This window comes from Emiliania huxleyi (genome assembly GCF_000372725.1).
Source record: "Emiliania huxleyi CCMP1516 unplaced genomic scaffold EMIHUscaffold_92, whole genome shotgun sequence".
Classification (NCBI taxonomy): Eukaryota; Haptophyta; order Isochrysidales; family Noelaerhabdaceae; genus Emiliania; species Emiliania huxleyi.
Window position 1 is genome coordinate 376,713 of NW_005195149.1, and position 11,396 is coordinate 388,108.

Sequence of the window (11,396 nt, forward strand, 5' to 3'; positions counted from 1 at the left end):
GGGGGGGGGGGGGGGCGGCAGGCCACAGAGAGAGGTCTGCGGCTTAGCTGCGGGCCGTGCAGATTCAGTTCAGCCAAACCGGCCGCGAGCAGTCGTTGCCTAGTTAGCGTTGCCTAGTTAGCGCATAGACAGTCGTTGCCATAGCGCTCGTATACGTCAAGCACATGCACATGCACATGTGCATGTCGTAGCGGGTCGGAGCAGCAGCCCTTCTTCATCCAGCTTTTGATTTCTTGTCCTCCAATGCCAGAGCGTGCCTAAGGTTCAGTGTGTGTCGAGCATTGCGCGCTGCAATGCGCGCCTGTGCGCGCATGGCTAGTGCCATTTCACTCTGACACGCTAATCTTGAAAACGTCTCCAACGGAGCTCCGTGTTGCTTCCAGCGCCCTCCCCCGCGCTCCCTGCGGCCATGGCCGATGCTCCTAGGAAGAGAGGTCATCTGGCTACCGCGAGAGCGACCCAACTCGTCGACATCGTCCGATGATGGTGCCTCAAAGTCAGCCTTCGGAGGCTGTCGTGGGGTCGAGCCGGCAGTAGCCGTGACATGTGGTTCCACCACCCCTCGTAGGCTTTGCCTCTGACCGCCACCATTCCCAGGCTGCCTAATGGGATGGAAAGGAAGGCTCGGCCAGCGTATAGAAGCGTGCTCGACCTCGTCGTGGCAACCTGTACGGCAGCGCTGGTAGGCGCGATGAGCGTCGTGCCACCTGACCCGAGACGGGTCGCAGGCGTCGTGCCGAGCGCGTCGAGACCGTGTCCTGATGTGATATGTACGGGCAAGTCACGTCGGCGTCCCAAAGGAGCGACGTGCGACCTGTCAGAGCTTGCTCTCCGATCTCAGCGGTGTCGAGTCGTCTCCGGCGGCGACAATTTTGTCCCTCCCCAGGACGCGCAGAGGCAGCTGCGACCCCGCCAAGTGGACGGGGGCACTCCGCGCCACCTGCCGAGTTCCCCCGTCCACTCGGCGCGGTCACAGCTCCACCGTGAAGGCACCGAGGGGAAAAATGGCGCAAATGGTCAAATCAAGGTTTTTTAACGCGTTGCTGTGCCACAGTGAAATGGCACTAGCCCATCGCAAGATACAAGAACAAGTACTTGACTAATTCTGCAACTCCCTTGCTATTTTGAGACGCTCTTCGCGGCACGCGGGTGTACGGTTTCCACTGCGGCGCGTGCGCGGTGCGGCACACGAGATCGAGAGACGGCACACAAACTATACAATCCGCGGGTGTCGAGCACGCAATTTTTGCCACACGAAACTTCGCAGCACATATACTCCTCGCCAAACACTGGCAACCCTCACGCTAGTTTTGGGAGCGATGGCACAGCGGCCGGCGGCGGCGGTGGCAGGACGGCGGGGGCGCGGCGGCAGCTGATGAGGTCGGTGGCGGCGGGCGCGATCAGCCCGATGCGCTCGGTCGAGCGGATGCACGCGAGGTAGTGCACCTCGCCGCCCGCCTCTGGCGGGCGGATGGTGTCGTCGGACGAGCGCGGGTTGTGGCTCACCACGCCGACGACGTGCAGCGAGGGCGTGAGCGCCGGCCCGCCGCTGGAGCCAGCGTGGATGAAGGCGCGCGTGTGCAGCAGCTGCCCCTCGCGGGAGAGGCACTCATGGGTGCTGTCGACGAAGATGGACGTCTGGCCGTGCGGCGACGGCCAACCGAGCACGAGCAGCGCGCTGCCTGCGGGGAAAGTTCCGGGAAGGGTCCGAGAGGGGTTCCGAGCAGAGCAGCGCGCTGCCTGCAGGGACGGCTCCGGGAAAGGTCGGGAAGGTTCCGAGAAGGGTCAGGGAGGGCGCCGAGAAGGACCGGCGAGGAAGGCGGCTGCATCTCGGCCACCTCTCGGCTACAGCGCTGCCGCTTGTCACGGCGGAGGGCGTTCCGAGCCTCAGCGCGCTGCGGAACGGAGGCAGCGCCTCGGTCGCCTCGGAAGCGATCGCGTACCTTGCAGCGACGCCGACGAACGATTCGGGCGTCATCGTGAGCTCGCCTCGCAGCCGGATCACGGCGAGATCGAGCAGCCGCCGCCTCTCGTCCCTCTCGACCTGTCGAGCAGCCGCGTCTTCTCTGCCCCAGCCTTCTTGCACTCGCTCGACCACGCTCGAGCGGCCGAGAGCTCAACGCGTGGGACGGCATCGCTCGAGCGGCTGCAGCTGTACCTCGGTTGTACCTCGGCGATCTCTTGGCACCTCTCGTCTACATCTCGTCTACATCTCGTCTGCATCTCGTCTGCATCTCGGCTGTATCTCGGCTGTATCTCGGCTGTATCTCAGCTATGTCTCGACCAGCCGCTCGAGCGGCGTCTGCAGCTCCGCCCAGTACGCCCAGCGCGACGGCGCCTGCTCGGGCGCCACAGACAACTCACAGACATGTGACATGCACAATGATCGTGGCACGTGGGCCCAGCGCGACGGCGCCGCGTCATCGACATACACGCCCACCGCGACTAACACCTCGCTCGGCGCAAAGCCATGGAAGAGCGCGCCCGACCGCGCGCTCACAAAGAGGTGTGCCGCCTATAGGAAGAGGCAGACTCCCCAGGGTGGGCGACGGCTAGCGCACCACACTCCTCTCCTTAAACTCCCTGTGTGGTGGCGGCGTGCCGTCCTCCCCTCCCTCCCTTGGGCTGCCTGTTCTCTTTCTTCCTTTCTTTCTTTCTAGGTGCGCCGCCGTGAGCACGTGGCCGTCGCGCGAGACGAGGCAGCCCGAGCCTGGAGTCAGGCAGGAGCGACTCACTGCGACTGGCTCTCTCACTGGCTCGGCGGGGCCGAGGCGGCCCGAGCCAGCCGTCAGCACGACGCCACTGTCGCGCCGCAACACCACGACGCGGACGGTGGCGCGCTTGGCGGGGGAGAGATTGGGAAGAACGCGCACGGTCGCCACGCCGCCACCCTCGCCGCCGCCGCCCTCGCCGCCGCCGCCCTCGCCGCCGCCGCCCTCGCCGCCGCCCGTCGCCCCCCGCGCGTCCCGCCTCCGCTTCGTCGGACGAGTCGAGTATGGCGCTGCAGGCGGCTCGCGCCGCACAGGGCGGGAGCGGCCGGGGCCGTCGTCGCGCACCTGGGCCAGGGTTAGGGTTAGGGTGAGGGTTAGGGTTAGGGTGAGGGTGAGGGTCAGGGTCAGGGTTAGGGTTAGAGGTTCACCTGCTTCATCTGCCGCAAGTCGAGCACCCGCTCGCCGTCGAGCCGCACCCTCTCCTCCGCCAGCTGGTAGGCGCGCTCGATCAGAGCCTCTTGGTGGGGAGCGTAGCGCGACCAGGCGCGCGACGCGCCTTTGCCGATCTGCCAGAACCACTCCGCGAGCGGCGTCTCGCCAGCCGAGGCGGAGGAGGCGGCGGAGGACGCGCGCGCAGGCAGCGGAGAGAGACAGACGGTGCCCTCCGCGCGCTTGCACTGTGGCGCGTCCACGCGGAAGATGAACTTGTCGCAGCGGGTGCTGCTCTGCCTGCCTCCGCCAAAGCGGAGCACATCGCCGTCGCAGAGGCTGACGGGCGGCGGCGGCGGCTTGCCGGCGAGCGCGATGTGCGCGGACTCGTTGACAAACGTGAAGACGTTGCTCGAGGTGACGCGGAGCTCGAGCGAGCCCTGGTTGAAGCGGAGCTCGGCGTGCCGTTTCGACACCGCGTTGTCGTCCAAAAGGAGCGTGCACGAGCCAAGCTGCTCCGTCCGGCCGACGGAGAGAGCGCCCTCTCCCTCGGGCGGCACGGTCACCGCGGTTCCAGGCGAGCCGTCCACGAGACGCACCAGCCGAGCGGGCGCCACGTCGTCGCCGCCGCCGCCGTCGCCCTCTGAGTCGTCGTCGTCATCGGCGCACCGCTGGGTGCACTGGCTCAGCTGCGTGCAGTCCGGCTGGCTCAGCTGCGTGCAGTCCGGCTGGCTCATTCGCAGCAAAGCGCGCGGCCTACTCGTTGCGTGCGTGGCCCGCGGCGCGGCGGCGGCGGCAGCAAAACACACACCTCCTGGAGCGGGCGCGCGTTCTGCGCTCGTCTCCGGTAAGGTGGTGCCGCAGCTGCTGGCCCAGGACGTCGGCAACGTCGCGGCGCTGCTCGAGGCGGTCGCCGAGGACGGCCTCGAGGGGCTCGGCCTCGGCAAGACCGTGCAACGTCAGCTGTGCCGCTGCCTGCCGGCCCTGAACAGCTGCGACGCGGCTGAGGCGGCTTTGTCATCCTTTGCCTCCCTGTCTCTGGTCGAGCCCCCGCTTGGGGCTGCGACTGGCGCGCAGGCGGGCGGCAGCGCGATGGCCGGCGGCGATGGTGCTGCTGGCGAGCGCGCTGGCGGCGGCGGCGGTACGGACGCTGCCGAGGGTGCCGCGCGTGCCGCAGACGGGCATGCGATTGCCGCAAGCGGCCCCCGCGGCGGAGCTGGGAGTGGCTCCGCTGGCGAGGAGCACGGCGGCGGGGCCGCGGCTGGCGGCGAGGGCCGCGGCGGCGCGCGCCCCAAAGAGGCGGACAGCGGCGCCTGCAGTGCGCAGGCCGCGGAAGGCGGAACCGGAGGCGGCGCCCCGGGGGCCTATATGGACCCCGTGGCGCCCGCGCTGCCGGCTAGCGGCGATGGGACGATTGCCGCCGCGGGGGGGGAGGAGGAGGTGGAGGGCGCCGCTGCCGCCGCCGAGGCGGGCCGCCGCGCTCCGAAGACCCTAATTGTTGCCGATCCTTCAGCGACGCGCCATACCGACACCGGGCACAGTTCGCAGCCACTTGCTGCGTCCGCCGAGGGCGGCGGCAAAAGCCGCGCTGGTCAAACGGCCGTTCTCAGAAATGTGCGCCGCCAAGACACGTCGCGCCGTCGCCTCATCCACCTGGTCTGCTCCGTCTGCTCCAATTTTACTGCGCGCTGCCTCGAGGAAGTCCCCCAGGTTCGCTTCCAGCTGAAGCTTTCGGTCGTGAACCCAAGCTGGACGTCCTGTGGCGCACTGCTCAGTGCTGGCCTGGAACCAAATGATGAGAGAGTAGCGCTCACAGCCTGGACTCGATGGCTCGCACGAGAGAGAGACACCGTGCAGCAGCTCATACGTGTGCGCAACCGCATCGCCGGCCAGCATTCCCGTGTACCTGCGGGCAGACTGATCGCGTCCATCCTGCACGTACAGGCCGCCACTGGCTGGCGCCGGCTCAGCGGGATGGAGCTCGATGACGAGCGTCAATGCGGCGTCCTGGTCGCGATGCGCAGGTACCTCCATGCGCTCGTCCGGTCTGTATCGTCTAACCAAGGTTGTGCACTGCACACACTTGCTGCAGTTGAAGGCGTGCAAGACTGGTGGCACGCACGCATGCACGCGCGCAGCGACCACCGCAAGCAACTCCTCCCAGGCCACGTCTTCAACGACGCCATCTTTGAGGAGGTAGCGCTCATATGCCGTCTTGTTGTCCGTCGAGCACGTCGCTGACGTGTCTACTCCCTGCTGCTCGACTTGCTGGATGATCAAATCCGCCTCGGCCGGAGTGAATAGTCCTGTGGCACTGTAGACGTGCGCCGGACGACTGTGCGCGTATGAGTTTTGGAACACTTGCCCTTGCCAGGCTGGGCACACATCAGCGAGGTCCTGATGGGAGGGTCTCGACCGCCAGCCTCGGAAGAGCTCTATGCACGGTGCATTCTCCACGTCCACTGCGATGCGGTAGGGCGTGCGGCCCTCGCCGTCCTTGAGATCGAGCGATGCGCCGCCTTCGAGCAGGACGCCAGCAACGTCGCAGTCACGGCGTGGCCGTGCAGCTGAGATGTGGAGCGCCGTGCTCTCGTGCGTGGGCTCAACTGCGTCAAGCAAAGCACCGTGCTGCAGCAGCAAGCGAGTCACCTCTGCGCTGCCGCCGAGCGCAGCCAGATGCAGCGGCGCCATGCCCTGGGCGTCTGCTCGCGTCGCCGAGGCGTGGTGCTGTAGCAGCAGTCGCGCAGCTGCTGCGCGCCCTTTCACGGCGGCGACGTGCAGCGGACTCAAGCCTCGTGCGTCGAGCACGTCCACGTCTTCGCTTTCCGCGAGCAGCCTCTTCAAGGCGGCGGCGTCGTCTCGCTGAGCAGCCGCGTGTAGTGGGGTGGCGCAAACGGCAGAGGAGGCGAGCAGAAGCAAGAACCACGCGAACGTGAGCACCAAATATTTTGAGTCTAAGGCTGCGGGGGACATAGGTGCAGGCGGCCTTGCGAAGCTTCACTCTTAGGTACCTCTGAGGTGCCCTTCCACCTTTGGTTTTCTTTGAAGTGTCCTCGGGGCGCAAGAGGTGGCCTGTGAGCCTTCCTCTCTCTCCGGCTGCGCGCCTGACCGGTGCGGCCTCCGAGTCGGCGTCTAGCGCGCGCGATAAGGTTTTTGCTCGCCTTCCCTGGGATCCCGTGTTGCGTGACTCTGTGCGATTTCCGGGCCCGGGGTTGTGCGTTTAACGTGGTCGACGGCTCGTCATCGAGCTTCACCCCAACAACCTCCGAATTCCTCGTGATCTCGTTCAAGGCAGGGCATGGTGCAGTACTCGCCGATTCATCGAGGGCTGGATGGCGTGGGACAAAGACGGAGAGACGAGGAACCGGGTTTGCTACAGGCGAGGACAATTCGCACTCTTCGCAGGGCGCCGGTACCTCCGAGAAGCGTCGCGTTTTGCTACTCGTAGAACGCCATCTGGACGCTTTTGCCGGCTTCACCGGAGCTAGCTTTGAGCAGCGACATATGGCGACCCTGCTCGACGGCGAGACGCTCACGACCGCTACGCTGCACGAGCTTGGCGAGAAGCAGCGCGGTAGCGTTGCCCTCGACCCCACCGCCAAGGCCCGCGTCGAGGCGAGCCGCGAGATCGTCGACCGCATTGTGAGCACGGATGAGGTCGTCTACGGGATCAACACTGGATTTGGCCTCTTCTCCAACGTGACGGTCTCGGCGGACAAGCTTTGCGCACTGCAGGACAACTTGATCCGCTCGCACTCGGCCGGCTGCGGCGAGCCGCTCACGCGTGAGCGGTCTCGCCGGCTGTTGGCCCTTCGGATCAATGTGCTCGCCAAGGGCCACTCGGTGTGCATTGCGCCGCCCACCATACGTACCGCACGCGCGCACCGGCACCACGCTTCCGCTCAGGCCGCAGTCCATCGCGCACATCGACCGTAGCGGTCTCGCCTGGCGGCACTCCTCACCCTGCGCACCTCTTGCGCCTTTCCGCAGGGCATCCGCGCCGAAGTACTCGAGCAGATGATTGCCGCCTTCAACGCGGACTGCATCCCGGTGGTGCCGAGCAAGGGGACGGTCGGCGCGAGCGGCGATCTCGCGCCCCTCTCGCACATCGCCCTCGGCCTCATGGGCGAGGGAGACATGTGGGACCCGCAGGGCGGCATCGCGCCCGCCGCAGAGGTGCTCGCGAGGGCCAACCTGACCCCGATCCGGCTCGGCGCCAAGGAGGGGCTCGCGATGATCAACGGGACGCAGCTCATCGCATCGCTCGGCGCAGAGGCGGTCGAGCGCGCCGGCCGCGCCGCGCGCCTCGCAGACTACATCGCCGCCCTCTCGCTCGAGGTGCTCTGCGGCACCAACCGTGCGTTTGACCCGCTCATCCACTGCGTGCGGCCGCACTCGGGGCAGATGGAGTCGGCGGCGCGCGTGCGGTCGGTGCTGATGCCGACCGCCCCGTCCGAGCTCTGCATGTCGCACCCCAAGCAGGTCCAGGACGCGTACTCGCTGCGGTGCGTGCCGCAAGTGCACGGCATCACGCAGGTGCCCAGAGGCGGGGGAGGGAAGAGAGCGTCCCCATCGTCGCCTCATCGCCTCCACACGCGCCATCGCCTAGCTGCCTTTCCCGCACCCGCGCCCCTCCCCGTCCCTCCCGTCTGACGGCTCGTGACGACCTCCCTCGCTTGCAGGACACCATCGAGTTTGTGCGGCGCATCCTCAACACCGAGCTCAACTCCGCCACCGACAACCCAATGGTCTTCACGCAGGAGCAGGTCGACGCCTCCGAGTCCCTCCGCACGTCGGATGGCGATCGGATTGCCTGCAAGGACGCGCCCGGTGGAAACGGCCGCAAGGGCGACGGCCAGGACATCAAGGCTGCGGACGCGTCGCCGCCGCCCGCTACCGCGAACGCCGGAGCCAAGCCCGTCGACCCGCTCGAGGCCGCCAACCGCAAGATCGCCGCGCTCGAGCGGCAAGCCGGCTGCGAGGGCTGCCTCACTCTGATTGGGCGCGGCCGCTGACGCGCCCGCTGCTCTGTCCCCGTAGGCAGCTCGAGCAGGAGCGGCAGGAGAAGCGGGCGGGCGGGCCGGGCTGGTCCTTCTTCAAGAAGGACACTGACACGCGCCGCTCGATCGAGGGCGGCGGGCTCATCATCTCGGGCGGCAACTTCCACGGCGAGTACCCCGCCAAGGTGCTCGACTTCCTCGCAATCGCCGTCACCGAGATTGCAAACATCGCCGAGCGCCGCATCGAGCGGCTGTGCAACCCGTCGCTCTCGGGCCTACCCGCCTTTCTCGTCGCGGACGGCGGCTTCAACTCGGGCTTCATGATCGCGCACTGCACGGCCGCGGCGCTCGCTTCGGAGAACAAGGTGCTTTGCCACCCCTCCTCGGTTGACACCATCTCGACTTCGGCCGCCAAGGAGGACCACGTGAGCATGGGCGGCTTCGCGGCGCGCAAGGCGCTCGAGGTGGTGCAGAACGTCGAGACGGTGCTGGCGATCGAGCTGCTGGCGGCGTGCCAGGGCCTCGAGTTCCACCGCCCGCTCAAGACGACCAAGCCGCTCGAGAACCTGCACGCGCTCGTGCGCAAGCACGTGCGGCCGTGGGACGGCGACCGGCAGATGTCGCCCGACATCGAGGCGGCGCTGCGGCTGGTGCAAAGTGGCGAGGCGCTGCGGGCCGTGGAGCAGGGCCTCGGCGCATAGGCACGAGGGGCGCGTGCAACGTGCGATGTGCGAGCAGATGTGGCGGCCTTCCCTGTCGTCGGCGCCACGATGCTCTCCTGTTCACCCCTCCCTGCGGGACCCCAGTGGGGACCTCGGCCCGCTGCGCCGCGCAAACAGGGACTACGTTTAGCCTAGATCTTTGCGGGACCCCAGTGGGGACCTCGGCCTCGCAGGCCGCTCAAACAGGGATTACGTTGTTCCCCTTTCTTCAAAAGTTGGTACAATTCCCGGTTCGCTGTGTGTGCTGACCGCGCCCCGCTCCGCCCGCGGTCCGCGGCGCGCAGTCCGCAGTGGCGCCGCGGCTGGTGTGCGGTGCCGCCTGTGCGGCAGGGGGCAGGCGCTGTGGGTCGGCGAGCACACATTTTCATTTAAACCGCCCGGACGGCTTCTGACACTCCCGCGCGCGCCACTCGCTCGCGTGGGGCCGTGGCAAGGGGCCCGCGCGGCCATGCCCTGACCGCTCGGGGCAAGGGCAAGGCCAAGCTGCTACGAGGGTCGGGCCGGGGCTTGCACTTTGAATGCCGTGGGGCTCCTGCCCGTGTCCGGGCGTGGAGATGCGAGGGTCGCCCCCCCTTGCCCCACCACCTTGTGTGTGTGGAGAGACGTTTACCTTACCTTACCTTACCTTTCCTTACGCTTACCGGCGTTACCGGCCCGGGGAGCCTGACGCTGTCGCTGAGAGCGCGTCGGCACCGGCGGCGCAGCGGCGGAGGTATCGCACGGCATGCTGGTCGCGCCCTGCGCCTATGGTGAACGCGAAGCGAATCTCCCCCTAACCGGCTGGTCTGGAGCACATGGTGAGTATTCTTGTATCTTGATATAAAAAACGATTTCTTTTGAGCTAGCCTTCGAAACGAGCGACGCGCGCGGGCGTCCAGCTCAAACACTGCCGCGAGGCTCAGGCCGGCATGGCTCGCAGGCGGCGTAGCTCGGCACGCTTTGGCCTGTGGACCGACAGCGTCCGATCTCCTGGCGCGGACCTGGCCGTCGTGGCCGCGGTTGGCGGCAAATCACGGGGGAGCGACTTTTGCTCACGACTTCTCTTCTGGCTCATACCAGTCATGCTGTCACTTACCTGCCAGCCCATCCTCGCGTCGCTCAGGTAGCACGGGCGGACATATGTGCATATGCGGTGCAGAGTAGCTGCTGCTCCAGCATTCTGGTGACGGACGGCGTCTCCAGCTAAGGGTGAACTGGCGCGCGGTGTGGAGAGGAGTGTGTTCATGACGTGTGAGTGACTCGTGTTGACTGCAGTGCGTGAGTGGGAGTGCCCGCGCCTCAAGTGCTAGCGCGGCAGCTTGTATTGATCGCTCGGTGCGCGCGCACATCCGCCCGGAGTGGCCGGTTTGACCATTTTTCGGCATACGGCTCTATTTGCAAGCCTCTGGGAAGAGAGATTGAGGCGCGACGTGGATGAGCTCGCTGTGCGATTTGCTACATTAAGAAACACGGTCCGACTGTACAAGGAACCCACACGGCCATACGCCAACACTCGCCGTGCTGGCAAAATTACCGTTTCATCAGGCCCCACAAACGACTACGGACTATACCCCGCGTCGCGCGGCGGAGGGACCGAGCCGACATCGACCGACAGCGGTCCCCCGGTGGTCCGCCGGTCCCGGGCTAGCATCGGGGGAACAGGGGGGCAGGGCCTCGTGCGGCAGGGGCCAGAGCGCCCTAGGTGTGGCGCTGCACTGACAGACATGCTCATGCCCCGGCGTGGGTGCGGCGCCCTCTGGGAGGGACTGCGCAGCGGCCGCGGGCCGTAGAACCGCTGCCAGATCCGCCGACCGGTCGTCATGCCTTCAAGAGCCGCCCGCGTCGCGCGCGTCTCAGGCTCGAGTTCACGCGACGGCCGGCAAACGCTCGGCGCTGCGCGCGGCGGCTTCTGGGTTTGGGTACTGTGGGGGTATGGGGTGGGTGGGGGTACCGTGGGGGTAGGGGATGCTGCGAGCGGCGGCTTCCGCGTCGCGCGGGCGGCGTTGCACGCGGTCGCGCGCCATGCCCCAGGTGCGCGTGCCGGACATCTCGCCGTAGTGGCCAAAGGTGGCGTTGGTTTTCTTGACGATGTGGAGGGGCACGCCGTCCACGTCGGCCGGCGCCTCGAGCCTACCAGGGGCCCGCCCAGCCCTCCGTGCGTCTCAGTTGAGTGTGAATGGGGGACTGGCGGAGTGGACCAAACACCCCCGATGGCCGGGAGATGTCCCACGGTCCCGGAGTGGCTGCTGCTGCGGCTGCTGCTGCTGCTGCTGCTGCTGCTGCTGCTGCTGCTGCTGCCGCTGCTGCTGCTGCTGCTGCTGCTGCTGCTGCTGCTGCTGCTGGTACCTCCGGTCCACACGGGTACCCCCGTGCTAGGACAAGGAGGCCCCACGGTGTGCACGGCGTCTCCACACTAGGCGAGTCACACATGCACATGCACATTGGTTCGACTACACGGATGCGTCTTCTTCCGCTTCTAGAGCGGCGAGCCCGAGAGCCTCGTCGCCCCACAGGCAGTCGGCGAGGGCGATGTAGCCCGCCTGTGGGGAGATGTG

The 11,396-nt window shown here is 67.1% G+C and overlaps 3 protein-coding genes across 3 annotated transcripts; 1 reads left to right on the forward strand and 2 right to left on the reverse strand.

The window, feature by feature from the left end:
- Nucleotides 1–1,084: 1,084 nt before the first annotated feature.
- EMIHUDRAFT_360130 (hypothetical protein) lies at nt 1,085–2,244 on the reverse strand (the record flags this gene model as incomplete). Its single annotated transcript, XM_005757233.1, has 2 exons — nt 1,085–1,682; nt 1,858–2,244. Coding segments are annotated over 2 exons (501 nt in total), but the record flags the coding sequence as incomplete, so codon positions are not given.
- A 14-nt stretch (nt 2,245–2,258) lies between these two features.
- On the reverse strand, nt 2,259–3,975 carry EMIHUDRAFT_439081 (hypothetical protein). The gene is made up of 5 exons (XM_005757234.1): nt 3,140–3,975; nt 2,783–3,056; nt 2,670–2,710; nt 2,417–2,515; nt 2,259–2,338 (listed from the first exon to the last, which is right to left on the reverse strand). Exons 1-5 carry the CDS (start codon nt 3,875–3,877, stop codon nt 2,273–2,275), a joined length of 1,218 nt encoding a protein of 405 aa, XP_005757291.1. The 5' UTR covers nt 3,878–3,975; the 3' UTR covers nt 2,259–2,272.
- A 2,669-nt stretch (nt 3,976–6,644) lies between these two features.
- Nucleotides 6,645–8,841, forward strand: EMIHUDRAFT_69043 (hypothetical protein; the record flags this gene model as incomplete). The annotated part of the gene is made up of 4 exons (XM_005757235.1): nt 6,645–6,983; nt 7,131–7,676; nt 7,823–7,906; nt 8,272–8,841. The coding sequence occupies 4 exons, from the start codon at nt 6,645–6,647 to the stop codon at nt 8,839–8,841; spliced, it is 1,539 nt and encodes a 512-aa protein (XP_005757292.1).
- Nucleotides 8,842–11,396: the final 2,555 nt, after the last annotated feature.